This window comes from Ananas comosus, linkage group 17 (genome assembly GCF_001540865.1).
Source record: "Ananas comosus cultivar F153 linkage group 17, ASM154086v1, whole genome shotgun sequence".
NCBI lineage: Eukaryota > Viridiplantae > Streptophyta > Magnoliopsida > Poales > Bromeliaceae > Ananas > Ananas comosus.
The window spans coordinates 511,999-530,864 of NC_033637.1; the positions used below are offsets into that span (position 1 = coordinate 511,999).

The 18,866-nt window shown below is 42.5% G+C and overlaps 3 protein-coding genes across 4 annotated transcripts; 2 read left to right on the plus strand and 1 right to left on the minus strand.

The window, feature by feature from the left end:
* LOC109723196 (OTU domain-containing protein 5) lies at positions 304 to 6,598 on the plus strand. 2 transcript variants are annotated; one of them, XM_020251479.1, is made up of 9 exons: positions 304 to 581; positions 764 to 1,781; positions 2,985 to 3,146; positions 4,036 to 4,113; positions 4,231 to 4,309; positions 4,406 to 4,551; positions 4,745 to 4,810; positions 5,570 to 5,744; positions 6,104 to 6,598. In XM_020251479.1, exons 2-9 carry the CDS (start codon positions 1,128 to 1,130, stop codon positions 6,343 to 6,345), a joined length of 1,602 nt encoding a protein of 533 aa, XP_020107068.1. In that variant the 5' UTR covers positions 304 to 581; positions 764 to 1,127; the 3' UTR covers positions 6,346 to 6,598. The 2 variants fall into 2 exon arrangements, with proteins under 2 accessions (XP_020107068.1, XP_020107067.1); XM_020251478.1 differs by having other exon boundaries at positions 304 to 514.
* Positions 8,003 to 12,288, plus strand: LOC109723389. Its single transcript, XM_020251732.1, has 7 exons — positions 8,003 to 8,533; positions 9,457 to 9,624; positions 9,708 to 9,785; positions 9,938 to 10,003; positions 10,125 to 10,190; positions 10,279 to 10,702; positions 11,710 to 12,288. The coding sequence occupies exons 1-7, from the start codon at positions 8,276 to 8,278 to the stop codon at positions 11,898 to 11,900; spliced, it is 1,251 nt and encodes a 416-aa protein (XP_020107321.1). The 5' UTR covers positions 8,003 to 8,275; the 3' UTR covers positions 11,901 to 12,288.
* Positions 12,867 to 14,226, minus strand: LOC109722740 (probable F-box protein At1g60180). The gene has a single exon (XM_020250859.1). It carries the CDS (start codon positions 14,055 to 14,057, stop codon positions 13,122 to 13,124), a length of 936 nt encoding a protein of 311 aa, XP_020106448.1. The 5' UTR covers positions 14,058 to 14,226; the 3' UTR covers positions 12,867 to 13,121.

Consider the following 18,866-nt stretch of genomic DNA (forward strand, 5'->3'; position numbering starts at 1 on the left):
CAATAACTCATTCAATCCTAAATGCCCATATTATTCTAACTGTATATTTTTTTTATCCCAGAGCTGAAGACATAATAGCACCAATAGCTTGTTATTTTCTAAAAGATGCCCCAAGTTGCAGCAGGTGGGCGAAACAGGCCCAAAGTTCCATTGGGGCTCAATTCGGCTCGTGAAGGGAGACGCAAGATCAATGCCCCGTTCGCCCCGGCCTTTTAACTCCCACGTGTCAGTGGCGTTCGTTCGGTAGGTGACCCCTACTGTAACGTGGTTAGGCACCAGTCTCTGCCCCATCTTGTTCTCCTCCTCCTTTCCGTCGCTCCTCGCTTTTTATTCCCTTTTATTTTCCCCCCTCGTTTCCCCACCCCCTCTGTTTCTCCACTCACAGTTTAACTCCTCTCTCTCTCTCTCTCTCTATTGACTCTCAGAGAAAAGCCTTCGCCTCTCCCTTAACCCGTCCATATTTTCCCACAAAAGCCCCCAAAGTTAATCAAGATCCCGTTCGGAATCATCGGAGGTAAACCATATCCCAACGATCTGATTCGTTTCTTCGTGCCTCCTCTCGTCGATTCTCGAAGCTTTTGGTCTGTTATTTTCTCTTCGTTCCTTTTGATTTGGTTTGATTGCAAAAGTCTTCGCCTTTTGACTCATTTCTTGCTCTCTTTTTATTTTTTTCTCTTTTTTCCTCTTGTGTGTGCTGTTAATGGTGTCTAGAGTCTAGGGCTCATTTCTGAAAGAGATTCATGGTGTTAGGGTTTTGTGGCAGGGTAATCGGTGAGGCCTTTGTGGAATCTCGGGGCCCCTCTTCTCGGCAATTAGGGGTTTTCGGTGAGGTTCTCTTGCTGGTGGATTGAGTAGGAGAAAGAAAAAAAAGATAAAGAGGGTTTTTGGTCTAATGAGAATTGGTAGGGGGATGCAGAGATTGGTCGGCAGGGATCAGAGCTTGCTAGGGCTTTGGAAGGAATCGGTCGGCCGAGGGCTTGGTATCTGTGCTCCCAAGGTCCGGACCCGCGATAAAGGATTGGTTTTTACTTGGAACCTCTGAGCCACCAAGCGTCCAAAGCAAAGTGGTGAACCGAAAAGGCGGTGAAAACCCGAAGAAAAGATCGCGGTCTTCTGTGTAGAGAAAGATGACTAGAATCTTCATCCAGCGCGGGTCAGCTGGCTCTTCCTCAAATGCCAACCGCCCGCCTTCGTCTTCAATCCCCCAAACTTCTGGTACTCAGGTCGCTGTAAACTCAGCAGCAAAGGAGGAGGAACAAGAAAAAGAGCCCATTCAAGAATCTGGTGTTTTAGATGTCGTGGAACAGCCAGGGAATGCGGAGGACGAGAATCTTCCGGAAAGTTTGGTTGAGAAAGAGCTCGATGAAAGTGCTGATAAGGAGATATTGATGGTTGACGAGAACTCATCAGATGCTGCAGCTTTAGCTAGAGATTTGAGTAGGGTTAGGGTGAATGAGCACCTGGAATGTGATGATTCTGGACTTCGCTCTGGTATTGGTTCGTCACAGATTGTCATGGGACCTTCGTACCCTCCTCCTCCTCCAGTCCCGCCACAGAGACCACTGTCAGGGAGTCCGGGGTTGAGGAGAATGGGTTCGGGGAGTTCGTTTGGGGTGAGGATTGGTTCGTCAAGAAGGCCAGCTGCTTGGCCTGCGGCACTACCTTCTAGGTCATCGCCTTCTGGATCTCGGCCGTCTTCTCCCAGGTCACATGCCGAGGCTGAAGGTTACAATAGTTCGGACGAGCAGGGCCCCTGCTATGTATCCTCTTATGATGACGTTGTAAGTTCTGTTTATTGTTTGATTGTCGTATTACTTGAAAACACCTTTGCAGTGAAGTTCAGTAGATTTTACTGATAAGATCTGCTCCTTTTGTTTTGGGCTAGCTATGATTGGAAATTATAACAGCAAAAACGACAGAAAGCTGTTACTCGTCTGTCTGTCTTCCCAGCGCGTGTACTTTATGCTCACCTTGATGTGAATTTAATTTTTAATTCTCTTGTTAAATACCCTATCCGTTGTCGTATGTCAGTGTCGGAATTCACCATTGAAGAGTATTTCTTGTGGTCAGTGTTCTAAACCTGGTCCAATAACCTGCTTATGTGCCTATATATGGCATCTAAAAGCCACATAATGAGCACACCAAGAAGTCATATACTGTTGTGTGTTTTAAGTAAATATAATTTGGTTGTCTTATGATATCTTCTCATATGCATTAACACCATACTTAACATAGAAGAAATCCCAAATTTAGTCTTTTGTAGCTTGTTTTATATCTTAGTTTATAGTTATTTTTAATCATATCTTACATGAACTGCATATGCACCTAACTAGTGCATTTGCACTAGGCCACGCCATGGCCTGATGACTATTCATGCTCCCATGTCTTGTGGTGATTGTTTTCTCGGCCAGTTTCCTCCAACACAAAATAGTTGATTCAATAGTGTGTATATATATATATATATATATAGTCCGACCATGAAGCTTGTAAATTTTTCACCGTTAGATTTATCTTTTTGATCATTTTCACCCGTTAGATCATACTATTCAACTAACTACCCATTCAACTCTAGGGGACCACTATCATTTTAACTGCACATTCTTTAATCAAAGGGCAGAAAACCTACAAGCACCAATGACTTAATGCTTTTAAAAGCATAGGAGCTCGATTCTATTTGCTTATTTGCGTGTTGACAATTCATGCTTTTGCATGTAAAGCTGTTTTTTTCTTCTATGTATTGCTATTTATGTCTTTTTACCTGCTGCAGTTTCTAGAATCTAGTTGATTCAGATTTTATATCTTTTGTTTTATTTATATGTATGTGTTAGGAGACCTTCCTAATTCTAACCAGTTTCCATTTTTTTTTTCTTTTCATGTATTTTCCAATTTGCCTTCCCTTTTCTTATATTATTGCTTTTGGTGTCATGATGTTGTCTGTATCACTATGTTTCCATACTGGCTCCTAAATCACTTAATTGTTTCAGGAGAGAGAACGCATGTTTGAGGTTGAGATTAGACGAGTGAAGGGATTTGAAGTTAGAAGGATGTTGGCGGATGGGAATTGCCTATTTCGTGCTGTTGCAGATCAAGTTTATGGTGATCCAGAAGCATATGACATGGCTAGGCAAATGTGCATTGATTATATGGTACGTTAAGCTATAGCACGAAAGTGTAATTCTTTGCCAGTGATTACATGTTGTACTGATCTTCTGCTACTTGTTTAAACTGTATGTACGAGAGGTGACATTTTTGTTTTTCTGTGAGCTTTTTCTATCATTTAACGTGGTCAAATAGATGGTATTCTTAAATGTACGTAAATTTCTTGCAAATATATTGAGAGCCACATGTTTATACAATTCAAGCAAAGCCTAGCTTGTTCTGAATTAGTCAGTATCCTTCAGTAAAGCCTTCAAACATCGTTTTACTCAATGATTGGTGCTACATGAAATTTAAGGAGCGGCTGAATTTTACTTTTCTTGGTAGCTAATTTACTATATATGATGTATGTGAAGGCTGCATCATGGACAGAAGAGAATCCTGATTTACAACCATCCATAAATTTGGGGAAAGTTCACATATTTTCTATATGGTCTGGTATACTACTAAAATAATTTCATAATGTTTTTGCATGAGAAGATCATACAGTAATTATGAAGTTTTATGATTATTATGACTAAACTATTAAACATCCACTGCCTTTAACATTAATCATATTTCTGGCTTTGACAAATTCTGCCCGATCATTGCAAGTGACACATGTAGGAACATGAGCAAAGCAAATGCTTGTTTCTTTCTTGAACATCTGTAGATCGGAAAAAACAAATAGGAGGTAAGATGAGCTAGGGTACTGATGTGGTAAGATGAGCTAGGGTACTAATGTAGTTATCTAGTAAATCAGCTGGCATGGCAAAGCTTATTATAGTTTTGCACTGATTCTTTAATATCCTTACCATTCAAAGCGTGGAGAATTTACTGCTGTTGTTACCCTAATTATGTTAATGTGTTAGTGTTCCTCATTCATATATTCTTTTTCAGGAAAGGGAGAGGGATCATTTCTCTCAATTTATAATTGAAGGCTTTACATCTTACTGTAAGAGGAAAAGGCGAGACAAGGTATGTATGTTTTAATAAATGATAATTAGTCGACACCATTGTACAATTCTGTATTGTTTAGATTTTTATGCATATATATCGACGTACACATTGGCTTGAGTAACTGTTTAATTATAGGTATATGGAAACAATGTGGAGATCCAAGCATTTGCTGAGATGTATAATCGTCCTATTCACATCTATTCCTACAGTACAGGTCTTGTTTGTTCTTTAGCTTATTTGTCCCTGAGCTTGGCTTTGTAAGGCAGATTGTAATATAAGCACTTAAACGCTTCTCTTTTCTCCTCCGCAGAACCTATAAACATATTTCAAGGAAGCTATCATACAGATACACCACCCATCCGGTTAAGTTACCATCATGGGAATCATTATAATTCGCTCGTTGATCCTCGTCGCCTCACAATTGGTGCAGGCCTAGGATTCAGCAGTCTTCGAGGAGTAAGTGTTTCTAGGCAAAAATCTTTTGATTGGACAAGACTTTACAGAATCACCATTATTTTCTAGTTGAATTCGAAGGTCGATTTGTTTTAATTTGGGTACGCCAATAGACTTAGTAAGAATAGTTGGATTGTTACATAATTAATTTCCTTTTTTGTATCTTTTCTTGAATAAAATTTCATCTCTTCTCCAGGCAAACATTGATAAGGACCAGGTGAAGACTGCTATAAAAGCCCAGCAAGACCAGCAGATTGATAACGTAAGTTTCTATTCCTTTTCACTTGGCCTAGTATTAGTTTTAAATTTTTTTTGGTAGTAGTGAGGTGCTCTTCTTGTTTGCGTAGTTTGCCAGTTGGAGAGAGAAACTGACAATTTCCTTTCTTTTGCCTTCTTGTGCTGGTTGATTAGGCTGTAATCTTATTTGCACAGTTTCTCCATCTTAGTGTAGCAGTAATCTTATTTAACTTGAGAATTACCTCTTCATATATATTATCTGTGTTGGTGGACTTGCTGTTAGATGTAGTGTAAGGATTGGATGATGATAGTGATGATATCTCATCTAATTGCTTCTTCATAAATTCATCTGGCTGCACGAGTTTTTCTTGCACATCTGACTTTCAAATTACCATTTTACATATTCCACTTGATCTAGTATTTTAAGGTATGTTATATGTGTTCCGCCCATAAGGTTTTCAAGCCATTGCTCAGACTTAACATTTACTTTTCTTCCTGTAAATGCCCAATAGTCTAGACTCTTGGCTACTCTAGACTCTCGGCTAACTCATGAAGCACACTGAATTTATGAAAAGGAATTTTTTTGCAACTAAGTTCTTTTTGCTCAACTCAGCATAGGAAAGTTGCATGGCCTTTACTGGTGACATAGTGCTCTTAAAATAGTTGAGATGCCTTTTGTTTTTTCTCTGCAAGCTGGGAAGTTATGAAACATTTATTTATACATGAAAAGCTACATGTGTGGAAATAGAAAATTTTCTAAAACTGCCAGACCGAATGGTGACAGGCTCTTCTAGCTGAGGGTCGTTTTTACTCTGATCTGGAGCTGACAGAGAAGGAAATAGAGCGCATGGTGATGGAGGCTTCACGTGCTGAATATTTGGCTGCAGAGAAGCTGAAGCAGCAGACCTCATTTAGAGACTCTTCGACGTCCGCTGCAGAGCCATCATCTTCCGGAGCCAGTAAGTTCCAATTTGCCTTGGGGAATAACTTCTTTACTCCTTGAAGGAGAACCTTTTAGATTGCCTAGCATTTAGTGAGCAAAGAATGTGGAGCTTTAAACGCTGTAGCATCAAATTGAAGCTTTTGTAATGCTTAGATTGCCAAGCATTTAGTGAGCAAAGAATGTGGAGCTTTAAAAGCTGTAGCTTCAAATTGAAGCTTCTGTAATGCTTCTGCAGGAAGCTGTTGAAGTTATTCTTACAATAAAGAAGTTATCAGCTCTAGTTGAACAACGCGTTTGCAAAACCTCTAATCGAGACAAAGAGGGGCCCTTTGTGTGGAGATGTGGTGCTGACCGAAGCATTTGTGTGTTTTACAGTTACAGGTCCATCCTGCACACCAGCGACGAGAGGAAGTGATAAGAACCTGTTGTCAGAAATGGTGCTCTCGAGCAGCATGCGGATAGTTTTGTCAATGGGTTTCACCTACATGCAGGCGCTGGAGGCGTGTAGCATATTTGGCGATGACGTCGACTCGATGATATGTTACTTGGTAGAGATGGGAGGCAGTAGCGCTTCACCCGGCGGCAGCAATCAGCACAAAGGTAAAGCTGCAGAGTGAAAAACCGCAAGAATGATTGCCGGTGCAGCAATTGAAAATGGCTCGAATATGCTCTTACAATGATTAAAGACCAAATAGAACTTATCATCGTGGTCCAATAAATGATAATCAGCAGTGTTCTTTGTTTAGCCTGAACAGTTTTAGCTGCCATTATGCTCTCAATGTATGCGTATATATTATCATGTACATGAGCTTTAATGTTGGCCGCTATTGTACTATTTCCCGCTTAACAAAACCACGTGTTTTGGCTAAAGTTTCAGTCTGGTATATGCTGTTATATTCCGTCGCCATGGTTTCTATACTGGTTATTCCAGTGCTTGCACCTTGGCGGGTCGCAGAAGGCTGAGGATTTGCCGATTTGGGGGGCCGGCCTGCATCTCATGAGTTTAAATCTTTTTGATTTAAACATTTGTCATCTTCGCTTCGTACAAAGGCATTTAGTTTGGTGGCTTACATTTCTGTTTTGTGGACCTCCTATCTAGCCTCTGCCCTCTGGTTCCCTTTTTCCTTTTTTTTCTTTATTTATTTATTTATTTTTTTGACCTCCTTCCTTTTTGGCTTGTTCCTGCTCCCAGCTGCCTATGGGAATGGTGGGCAATATATGGACGAATAGATAAGATATTTCTAGGGATCCATCCGTCTGGATCCATTTGCAGGTTTAGCCCCGGAGGCTACCAATAGGAGGGTTTGAATGTCGTGTCCTCCAATTAGCGTCATTAATTTTAAGCTGTTAAAACTATTTTATTAAAAAAAACAATTAATTTAAATAAAAAATATAATTAAATGTGTTATTTGTGTGATGAACTTTAGGTTGGAACTTAACCCCCGTTCAACCCCCTCCTCAAACAATACCACGCTCCCAAAAACCAAAGAACGGAGGAGTAAAAGTAATAATAATAATAATAAAAGTAAATCCTAAAGCACAATTGTTGGTACGAAAACGACGGTATGCCACGTCGGAATGGTGGGCTATCACCCCGCCATCGTGACTGTTGGGTTAAGGGCGGGGTCGGTCTGCGGCTGAGCACGTGCGCGCGCATCGCACGGGGGCCCTCAACACGGTTTATCTGTTGCGCAAACTCCCCGGTTTCCGACACGCGGCGTTGAGGCCACGCGGCGCGTCCACCGTTCCCCCACGCCGAAAGACCGCAGAGACCCACGGGGGAGAGGGCCGATGGCATTTCCGTCATTTTGGATAATTTCTCCTCCATCTGCGTCGTCCGACGGGGCGGCGAAGGGTCACCGCGGTCTCTCCAATCCCTCGCCCCACAGCATCGCCCCCGCTGGATCTCTGCCACGCCTCCCAAATTCCCAACTTATGAATGAAATGAAATGAAATTAAATTATCTAATCTGCGGCTGGCTGTCCGCTGTGCAGCTTCAGAGCTTTTTGCTTCCCCGCCACCCCCAAGCCACCACCAATTAGCTCCTCCACGTTTGAGGCCCAGCTTGCTCCACGTCTGCGGCCCACCGGGCCCACACCACGCTCCCCGGGCCCCCTATCCCTTGGGAGTTGGGGTTCGGTGGGGCGCCCTCGCCCCGCGGGCCCCACAGTGTCCTTGCTGGGAGCACGAGCACCGGTTGCATGCGGGTCGCGCCCCACCGCGCCGCCACGTGCCCGACCCTCCTACGAGGATCCAACTTCAGATGGGGCCTCACAGCCTCAGGGGCGCGCCACGTGGCGCTGCCTTGAGTCGTGAGATGGAGCGTGAGATCGCACGGTCATCCGGGTATTTTAGGGGGTAAAAGAGGAGCGGAGGGGCCCTCGAAACCCTCTACCCTCAACAACCCAACCCGTCAGTTAGTAGTGGCAGCTGCGACAGCTCCACGAGCAGTCGTGGTAGTAATCCTGTAGAGCGGTGCATTTGAAGTGCGGGACGGAGAGCGGAAGCCCTTTGTATTTTTTTCGAGCTGCGTCGATCTCGGGCGCCATGGAGGGAGAACGGGAGGAGACGGGAGGGGCGGGACCGAACCCTAACCCTAGCTCCAGCGGGGCGGGCTCGCGGGGGCAATGCAGATCGGGGGGGATGGTGGAGGTGGAGCTCGACGCGGCGCGGGCGCTCGCCGATATGGCGGCGATCGGGGAACGGTCGGGGGAGAAGCGGACGAGGAAGCGCGCCGAGAACGAGTCGTCCGGGCCCGACTCGGTTCAGGCGAAGAGCTCTCATGAGCCCTCCTCCGGATCAGAGGTAGCTTCGTCCTCCTCCTCCTCCTCCTCCTCCTCCTCCTCGTTGTAGTCATCGCCATGGTCGTTGCGTCGGGGAGAGAAGTTGCTCTCTTTTATGGGCTTATATCGTTGGCAATTTCACATCTAGCTGAATAATCGGAGCATTTAGTTTAGTATTTCTCGTACTACTACGTATAGTTCTGGAAAAAAGTTGAGCACAAGTGAGACCACTCATTAGTTTCTTTCCCGTTTCCCGTCGCAGAGGTTTATCCTGTTCCTTCGATATCTTTTTTTTCCTTCAATTATTTCAGCTGTTCCTAGTAAATATTTATTTAAGTCAAGAGTTCATTGTAAACATTGCAAGTCTTAACTTCTTTTGTGGGAATAAATATTTATATTTAAGACGTTATTTTAAGGAAATTTAGACTGTCATATTGTGCAACAACACATAATTGAATCTAGGGTCGGTTTGGTTTGGTTCAACGTAAAACTTATGAAAAATAATTCTCGGTGGAAAAAGGTTTTCTGTAGAAAAAAATTTTATGCTCTCTAACATTTGGTTCGTAGGAAAAGAAAAAAAAGTTTTCCATTCATTCATGTTTGTTTACTTGAAATAGAAAATTTGAATGAAAAATAAACATGCCACCACCCTGTCTCATGATCCAACATATATATTAAGATGTTTGCTAGTTAGCTTTTCCGCGTTTCTTCTATTAATGGCACTATAAGATTAGGTATTTATATAAGAGGTATCGCATTCGCTTGGATGCATTTTTTGCCCTAAAGTGAGATTCACTACTTTGTTTCGGCATTGTCCTTTAGTATTTGTACCTACGACAAGAAAACGTTGCAATCTATCGCCTGATTAATTAGTTATTAAAGAATTACTTTTATTTTTCTTTGTTCCCCTTTTGAAAGCAATGTTCTAATTGCATTTCCTTGTAGCATTCGTATTTGGTTCGCGATCACCGTGAGGGTAAAAGGATTCAGGCGGAAGCGGAGAAAGAACCAAAGAACCTGCAACTAAGTGTAGAATTGAGTAAACTAGGCATCCACTGCTCTGCTAGCCAAACTCCACTCTTTGGCAGTAGAGGGAAGCAAAATTTGACCGAGGTAGCAACATATTCAAATTCAACAAAATTTTGATTTTTAGTACATGTGGAAACTTTGACCCCTCCGCCCCCCCCCCTGTTTAGGCTGAGAAAGAAGCAAAGAGACTACGCAGGGTGTTAGCTAATAGGGAGTCAGCTAGGCAGACAATTCGTCGGAGACAGGTAAAAACATGTGAAAGCATTTCTATTTGTTTCTAATGATGTGCAGTTCTATTTTATGCTACTGATTCTTCACACAATTATCAATTGAATGTTCTGATTATGACTATCCGCTCGCTGCTTACGAACAGCACCTTTCTCCTCTTTTTGCGTAGGCCCTGCGCGAGGAGCTAACAAGAAAAGTTGCAGATTTGTCATTAGAGAATCAGAATATGAAGATGGTATGCTCAATCATTCCGTCATTGTCATAAGAAGTTTATTTTGAAATCAGGGAGCTTCATCTTGATAATTCAAACTGAAAAACAATTGTTGATATTCATCTTATATGTGCATGTTGTTCAGAAGAAAGAAATTGCCACGGAAGAGTATCTTGCATTGAAGGACACAAACAAAAGGCTGAAGGCTCAGGTATAACTTCTTAATAAGCTTTTCTTGATATCATCGATTGAAGAGATGTATATTCCTGGGGGGGTTATTTATTTCACAAATTGCGAAGGAAACCAAGTGGGACGCCGTGGCGAAAACAGAGCCTGCACCCCAACCGGTTCAAACAACAGTTGCATCACCAACCAAGCGTTCCGCAGCACTACATAGCACACAGCCATTGGTGCCTTATATTTGGCGATCCTTGCCTGCTCGTGGTGCATGCTATGAGCAAGGTAATCCAAGCGTCAGTGGACCGGGTCCGCCGTTCTCCCTGCCCCCGTGTGCATGGTTTTATCCTCTTGTCCATGAAGTGCCTCAGCCCTCAGCGTTATACTCTCATGCCTCTAGAGATCAATATGTATCGTCTAGCAGTGCACAGCATAGTTTTAAAGAAAACAGACCTTCGCCTGCTGTAGAGGAAGAGGAAGAAGAAGAGGAAGTTCCCTGCTCACTAACTCTAGCCATTGATGAAGGAAAAAAGGCTACTATATATGGTAAAGCTCAGGAGATAGCCCTTTGGTGCGTTTGGTTCGTGTTATTTTGACAGGATTACAGAGTATCCTACATGAATCTTTTGAAATTATTATATTTGGTTCTTCCTGCAAATAATCCAATTGGTAATGCTGCATTACTAATAGCAAAAGGTAACTCTCAAAAGATTACCTACAATCTTACATTACTGACTGTTAAGTAATGCCGCAACCGATGCAAAATTATAAAATTAATCATTCACATCTCAATTGCCTTAAATTTAATTCGAAAATAAAGTTAATATTTCTTATTTAATTAAAGTACTTATGTTTAAATTTAAATTTTAAATTTTAAATTTAATTTGAATTTGAATTTTGAAATTGAAATTGAAATTGAAATTGAAATAGTTGAATTTAAATTTAAATTATTTAAAGTTAACTTTGAATATAAAATTTAAATTTGAAAATTAAATTTAAATGATCCAAAATTAGAATTTAGATATAAAATTTGAATTCGTAATCAAAGATGAATTTGAACTTTGAATTATTTGAATATAATTTTAAAACTTTAAAATCTTATTTTAAATTTAAATTAGAATTCGAATTTGAATTCAAAATCAAAATTTGAATTTAAAATTCCTATTTAAAATCAGAATTTAAATTTGAAATTTGAAAAAATAAATTTAAACCTAAATTTAAATTATTTATTTAAATTTTAAATAAATGTGTAGGGGTATTTTCAGAATAGTATTAGCTTTTATCATCAGGATTACTGAAATATATAAAACAATCTAAACAAAATAAACTTACATATGTAGTAATCCGGCATTACATTATTGCACTGAACCAAACGAAATAATGCAACTGTAGTAGTCTAAAAAATAGATGTTAGATTACAAGTCATATTGAAATAATCAGTGATACTGTATAACGCGAACCAAACGGGTCCTTAAAGAGAGTCGGGTACTGGATACTAATTCAGATAGACCAGTTCAAGTGTCCTTTTTTTATAAATTTTCGTTCTTCTTTAGATATTCAACGTAAATCCGTGTCGGACCAGCATGTGAAGAATGTACAGAGAGAAACGGAAGGAGGTCGTTCTTACTCTCATGAGGAATCTGCAAATGCAGCGGTGGTGGCAGCAGCAGCAGAGGCCAGAAAGAGGAGGAAGGAGCTCACCAAATTGAAACAGATGCACGGAAGACAGTTTGGGTTTCAATAGTGGGGTATGAGATTAAGAAGACAAGGGGATGACTAGTGCTGTTCTGACTCTCAAGTATTTGACTCAACTGAAGATATAGGAACTTGTGAGAATCTGCACCTGTCAATGAAGTGCTGCTGGGTTTTGCTGAACTGTGTTTGTGTAAACTTAGTCCCAAATGCTTAAATTTGTGGAAAGCCTGTGATTGAAAACAGTCTTCATCATACATCCTTGTTTAGAAATGAGATCATTTTGGTAAGCAAGCAATTTAACTAATTGTACAGTTTTGATTGTTTGTAATTATCTGTTGATTTGTGTCAGTGGCTGGAGAGTATTGACTTTGTGCACTGAGATCACCACTTGCAAGTGTCAAGTGTCATAGACTTCAATATCTCATGGTTTAAGGTGATTTAAGTGTCATTTGATTCTCTAGTCTAGATCTATTCCTTCCCTTGTTCAAAGTGTGCTAGCGAGATTGCTATATTTATTATAATACTGAACAAGATAAGTGGGTGGTTATAAATCGATTCAAGGTACTAGAATTATATTATGACAACAATAATTGGAATGATTATCTGGTAAAACTACTATTTATTTATTTCGTTTGTGTACCTCCCATTCTCTAACAATGAATAAGTTTAAAATATGTGTACGAGTTGACTAAGATATCAATGAGACAAAAATTTAGAGTTTTGTGGTAGTGACACATCAGCAATATTTTAATAATAATTTATAGAAGAGGCTTAACTTTTTCTAATAATTTATAGAAGAGGCTTAACTTTTTCTCTCGAACGGCGTACGTTTAATGAAATAAATCAAGGGATCCTTAAGCTTGACTGATGGATCATGAACACTCCCTCACCAGAAAAGCAGGATAAAGCTGTAAATTTTCTTTCGTTCTTAACCTGCCATTTTAATTATTAGTAGAAAAGAAAAGTATATCATATATGTATGCATACACACACACACACACACACACTTCTGGGCTTCTAGCTAATAGATATTTCAGTTAGGTACAATATCATCATCCGTTATTTATTAAACTTAAGCCGAAAAGAAAAGGAAAAAGGAAAAAAGGGAGAAGCAAAGCTATACACCGCCTTCTTTTCACAGAGAGAGAGAGAGAGAGAGAGAGAGAGACAGAGAGGGTGAACTTGAAGATTAAAAAAAAAAAAAAGAGCCCCGGTAGCAACTTTACCCTCCTGGTCCGGGTCCGGGTCGAATTCGGGTTCGGATTCGGGTTCAGCCGAGGGCCACGAGGAGCAAGAAAGCCAAGGAAACGGCGGCCCCAACGGCGGTGCAGAGGAAGTCGACCAAGCCCTCCCTTCTGGCTTTGCTCTCCTTCCTCCTCTTCCGCCTCCTCATGAACTCGTCGTATCTCCTGTTCGCCTCCTCCTCGCCTCTTCCTCTTCCTCTCCTCGCTCCCTCGAGCGCTTCCCCGATGATCCCCAGGCTCTCTCCGCCGCTCACCCCGATCCCGTCCGCGTCCTCCACCACCAGGCTCACCTCGCGCACCGGATCCTCCCCCTCGCCGCACGTGACCGCCGCCGTCACGGAGAACTCGCGCACCACCGTGGCGAACCGGACCAGGGTCTCCCCCGTGAACCAGTGCCGGTCCACGCGGACCGGCCTCCGGCTCGACAGGTTCACCGCGCGCCCGCGAGCCGGGTCGATCACGATCCAGCTCAGGGTCAGCTCCCCGGGCGAGATCGAGATCGCCGCCGCCGAGGGCGCCTCGTGCTTGGGGTCGAGCGCGTCGATGCGGAAGGGGGAGCCGAGGAACCAGGGGGAGGCGGCGCGGGTCTCGAGGACGCGCGAGAAGACCGGGGCGCCCCGGTGGTAGAGGTCGACGGCGGAGATGAGGCCGCGGAGGGGCCGGGGAGGGACCCCCCGGGGCGGCGACTGCCCCTGCGCCTGCGCCTGCGCGCGGCACCGGGGGAAGGGGAACGCGTCGGAGAAGAGGGACTGGGGCGGGGGGAGGGGGAGGGGGAGGGGGAGGAGGCGGAGGGAGGGCCACGTGGCGAGGCAGAGGTCGCGCCAAATGGCGGGGTCGCCGGAGAGGCCGCGGAGGCGCGCGCTGGCGCAGCTGGCCGCGGCGAGCGAGGGCCCGTCGAGGCGGCGGAGGACGAGGGCGAGCACGTCCTCGTGGAGGTCCTCGATGGTGGCCGCCATCGCCATGGCAGCGGTGCTCGAGCTCGGATCTCACAGCAAAGGCGCTCTTCGAAGGGACCGACCAGGAATTAATGGCGATGGAGAAGGAGAAGGAGAAGAGCGAGGAAGCGGTGGAAGGAGCATTGGAATTCAATTTGAAAATTGAGCCCTTCGCCTTCGGAGTTCGGACACATATATTCCTATTATATATTTACATTTACACACGAGTAAGTAAGTATTAAGTAATGAGAGCCCGTGGATGGTCGAAATTACAAAAACGCCACTCCGTTGAATTGGGATTTGTTCGTGACAAGTTCCCCGCGTGTCGGGCACGCCAGTTGGTGGTGTGAACGGAGTACGTGTTAGCGTCCGTTGCCGACTCGTGAGCTATTTATTATCAGTTCTGTTATACGTCCAGAGGACAGAGGGAAATACCCTGTGTATCTTTTATATATATATCTTTTATTATTATAGTAGAGTGCTAATATACGGACAAATAAATTAGAGAAAAAAAATTAAAACTTCTTAGATAAATTTATGTTGCGCTCCCAAGAGCACGCATGATGAGCCAATAATTTTCTTTTTATATTATATACGTCTTCCAGGCATCACATGCTCATTACTAGAATAATATTTTGAGAGATTCATAACAGTATATACTTCTAGATGAATGAATAAGTTTACGTGGTGCACTCCTCACTTTTAAATATGTAGCTATGGAGGCTTTTCGTGTTAATTAAGAGCACTTATTAGGTGGATTGCTAACTTCTCGGAGGTGCTAATTTGATTTGAGCAGATAATGGGGCACAGGCGCCTAACCATGATTATGCATTTATTGAGCTCGAAAAATATATTTTTATTTATGCTTTTTTCTTCCCTTGATGTTCATAAAGATTTCTAATTCTATTCAATTATAGATTTCTAATTCTATTCAATTACGCCACGAGTCTTTTCNATTTTATTTATAAATATATAATAATTTATTTTATAATATTAAATATATATTATTATTATATATTATATTATATATTTATTATATAATATATTTTAAATATATCTTGTTTATAAATATAAATTATAATAATTAAATCTATTATGATAATTATTATATATTAATAATATATAATAATATATATAATAGGAGAAAATATATATAATAATTTTTCATATATAGCATAATAATAATTGTTATATATTAATAATATATATAATAAAAAATATAGTAAATAGTTTTTTTTTTCTTTCAACCAAACAACTGTCACGGAAAACTTTTTTTTTTTCCTACAAACCAAATACAAACGACGTAAAACTTTTTTTCCTATCGAAAATTTTTTTTCCACAGTTTTATGTGGAACCAAACACAACCCCCGCTGTTTGGTTTGACGTAAAACTGCGAAAAAAAATTTTCGGCGGAAAATTATTTTTACGTAGTGTAGTGTTTGGTTTGTAGGAAAAGAAAAAATAGTTTTCGATGATGACTGTTTGGTTGAAAGAAAAAAAAAAGATAAAAACTTATGTAATATAATTTTTATTATATATATTATTATTATATAATAATTAATATACTATATATATTATTATAATTTTTATNTCGACTGGGACTCGACCTAGCACTAGCTGGGCCGAGCGCCCGCGCGCCACTTGGACAGCTCGGCCTCCGGCCAGGCGCACCTGGCCGTGACCAAGTGCCCCCTCTGGGACCAGGCCAAGCGGTGCCACCACGCGCTCAAGAGGCACTGCCGCCGCCAGTGCACGCCGCTCCCCCTCCTAGGCCACGCGCTCCACTCGGACCACCACCTCCTGCGCCTGCCCTAGCCCCACTCGCCGCCTCTCTCGGACCCCTAGTAGCCCCTTCGCGAGCTCCCTCGCTCCTCTCCTTCTCCTTCTCCGCTCCTCCTCCGCTTGTCCTCTATGCTGCTCAAGTACTCCTCCGCCTTCTCCTCCTTCCTCTCGTTTCGGTCTTCCCTCCCGAACCAGCTGAAGGAGACGTGGCGGCAACCCCGGCGGCAAAGGAACCGAAAGAACGAGGAGCACCGGGAGCCGACTTGGGCTTAGGCTTGGGCTTAAGCTGGGCCTGGGCCTGGTCCTCCCATTTCAACTATGTATATACTATATGAAAAGAAAAGATGATTATTAATTTTACCGTCCAATTCTTGCTTTCTTTTAAATGTCGAAATAGGACGAAAAGACCACTCCCTCACAAGTACTAGGTAGTCAGTTCGAATTCCTAGGGAACTAAATAAAGTAATTTGCATGCGGCAAGCTCTCTTTTTCAATTCGGAGAAGATATTTAATAATCTTTTTCAATTCGGAGAAGATATTTAATAATAATTTTATAACGACTACACAGTGATGGTGTTTTGAGATTTAAAAACAGAGTAACTATAGCCCCGGGCGAGATCGAGATCGCCGCCGCCGAGGGCGCCTCGTGCTTGGGGTCGAGCGCGTCGATGCGGAAGGGGGAGCCGAGGAACCAGGGGGAGGCGGCGCGGGTCTCGAGGACGCGCGAGAAGACCGGGGCGCCCCGGTGGTAGAGGTCGACGGCGGAGATGAGGCCGCGGAGGGGCCGGGGAGGGACCCCCCGGGGCGGCGACTGCCCCTGCGCCTGCGCCTGCGCGCGGCACCGGGGGAAGGGGAACGCGTCGGAGGAGGAGGCGGAGGGAGGGCCACGTGGCGAGGCAGAGGTCGCGCCAAATGGCGGGGTCGCCGGAGAGGCCGCGGAGGCGCGCGCTGGCGCAGCTGGCCGCGGCGAGCGAGGGCCCGTCGAGGCGGCGGAGGACGAGGGCGAGCACGTCCTCGTGGAGGTCCTCGATGGTGGCCGCCATCGCCATGGCAGCGGTGCTCGAGCTCGGATCTCACAGCAAAGGCGCTCTTCGAAGGGACCGACCAGGAATTAATGGCGATGGAGAAGGAGAAGGAGAAGAGCGAGGAAGCGGTGGAAGGAGCATTGGAATTCAATTTGAAAATTGAGCCCTTCGCCTTCGGAGTTCGGACACATATATTCCTATTATATATTTACATTTACACACGAGTAAGTAAGTATTAAGTAATGAGAGCCCGTGGATGGTCGAAATTACAAAAACGCCACTCCGTTGAATTGGGATTTGTTCGTGACAAGTTCCCCGCGTGTCGGGCACGCCAGTTGGTGGTGTGAACGGAGTACGTGTTAGCGTCCGTTGCCGACTCGTGAGCTATTTATTATCAGTTCTGTTGTACGTCCAGAGGACAGAGGGAAATACCCTGTGTATCTTTTATATATATATCTTTTATTATTATAGTAGAGTGCTAATATACGGACAAATAAATTAGAGAAAAAAAATTAAAACTTCTTAGATAAATTTATGTTGCGCTTTCAAGAGCACGCATGATGAGCCAATAATTTTCTTTTATATTATATACGTCTTCCAGGCATCACATGCTCATTACTAGAATAATATTTTGAGAGATTCATAACAGTATATATACTTCTAGATGAATGAATAAGTTTACGTGGTGCACTCCTCACTTTTAAATATGTAGCTATGGAGGCTTTTCGTGTTAATTAAGAGCACTTATTAGGTGGATTGCTAACTTCTCGGAGGTGCTAATTTGATTTGAGCAGATAATGGGGCACAGGCGCCTAACCATGATTATGCATTTATTGAGCTCGAAAAATATTTTTTTATTTATGCTTTTTTCTTCTCTTGATGTTCATAAAGATTTCTAATTCTATTCAATTATAGATTTCTAATTCTATTCAATTACGCCACGAGTCTTTTCACTGCGTAGTTCGAAAGGAAAAGAAACATCTCATTAATAGAATTTCTGAAATGAAATATATATCCTTATCCGAGTAGTTAGGACTTTTTTCATTAATTATCAAGCTATGGGATCTTAGTTACAGAGGTATATCCTATTTTTTTAACGAGCTTAATGATTTAATGTCAGCAGTAATTGCATTTTCTATTTCTTTCATTTGTGATTTGTTTCTAGGTAAGATTGAATTTAAGAAAATCGTAATTACGGTAAGGGGGCGTTTGGTTCCCCATAAAAATAGTCAGAAAATTTTTTAGTTTGAAATTTTTTTTTCTAGTGTTTGGTTTGACGTAAAAAATTTTTCCAGAAAAAATTATTTTACGTATTCTATAGAAAAAAAAAGCTTTTCGTTTTCTGCCGAGATTCGGCGGAACTCGGCGGAAAACGAAAACTCATCGCGGCTCATTATTTGGTCCACGAGCTCATGTAAGAGCTCGTGGACCGAGGTGAGTGGTCCACACTGGACCACTCATCTATATATATATATATATATATATATATATATATATATATATATATATATATATATATATATATATATATATCTTTGTGCACTAGTGTCTTGTTGAATTATTTAAAATTTTAAACTTTTGTGAATATCAGATCTAACTATTCAAAATGATTTGTTGAATTATTTAAATTTTACACTTTTGAGAATATCAGTTCTAACTTTTCTAAATGATTTTTTTGTGAACAATATGTCATGCATTCATGTTTATGTGGATCACAAATGCGCGCTAACCTGAACCTGGTCGCCGACGTTGATGACAAAGGCTCCAGGGATCGGCTTGACGGTGACCCATTCATCGCCCTTGCGAACCTGCAGGCCCTTGACGTGGTCGTCGGCCAAGAGCACGGTGATTCCGCCCGGGTCAGAGTGCGGCGAGAGGCCGAGGGTGAGATCAGGTTGTGGGCACTTCGGGTAGTAGTTCGCCCTCACACAAGCCTCAACATCCTCTCCTCCAAATGCTCTATATATGTAGTTCTCATCCAAGCCCAAGCCTGCTGATATTGCCTTTGTTAACACCCTACACAGCTTCA

Bases quoted from the DNA above. Each gene is read 5' to 3' on its own strand.
- LOC109723196 (XM_020251479.1), top strand. From the start codon at position 1,128: ATGACTAGAATCTTCATCCAGCGCGGGTCAGCTGGCTCTTCCTCAAAT. The intron at 1,782-2,984 runs GTAAGTTCTGTT...TAATTGTTTCAG, and splicing joins TATCCTCTTATGATGACGTT to GAGAGAGAACGCATGTTTGA. The intron at 4,552-4,744 runs GTAAGTGTTTCT...TCTCTTCTCCAG, and splicing joins GATTCAGCAGTCTTCGAGGA to GCAAACATTGATAAGGACCA.
- LOC109723389 (XM_020251732.1), top strand. From the start codon at position 8,276: ATGGAGGGAGAACGGGAGGAGACGGGAGGGGCGGGACCGAACCCTAAC. The intron at 8,534-9,456 runs GTAGCTTCGTCC...ATTTCCTTGTAG, and splicing joins AGCCCTCCTCCGGATCAGAG to CATTCGTATTTGGTTCGCGA. The intron at 10,004-10,124 runs GTATGCTCAATC...CATGTTGTTCAG, and splicing joins AGAATCAGAATATGAAGATG to AAGAAAGAAATTGCCACGGA.
- LOC109722740 (XM_020250859.1), bottom strand. From the start codon at position 14,057: ATGGCGATGGCGGCCACCATCGAGGACCTCCACGAGGACGTGCTCGCC.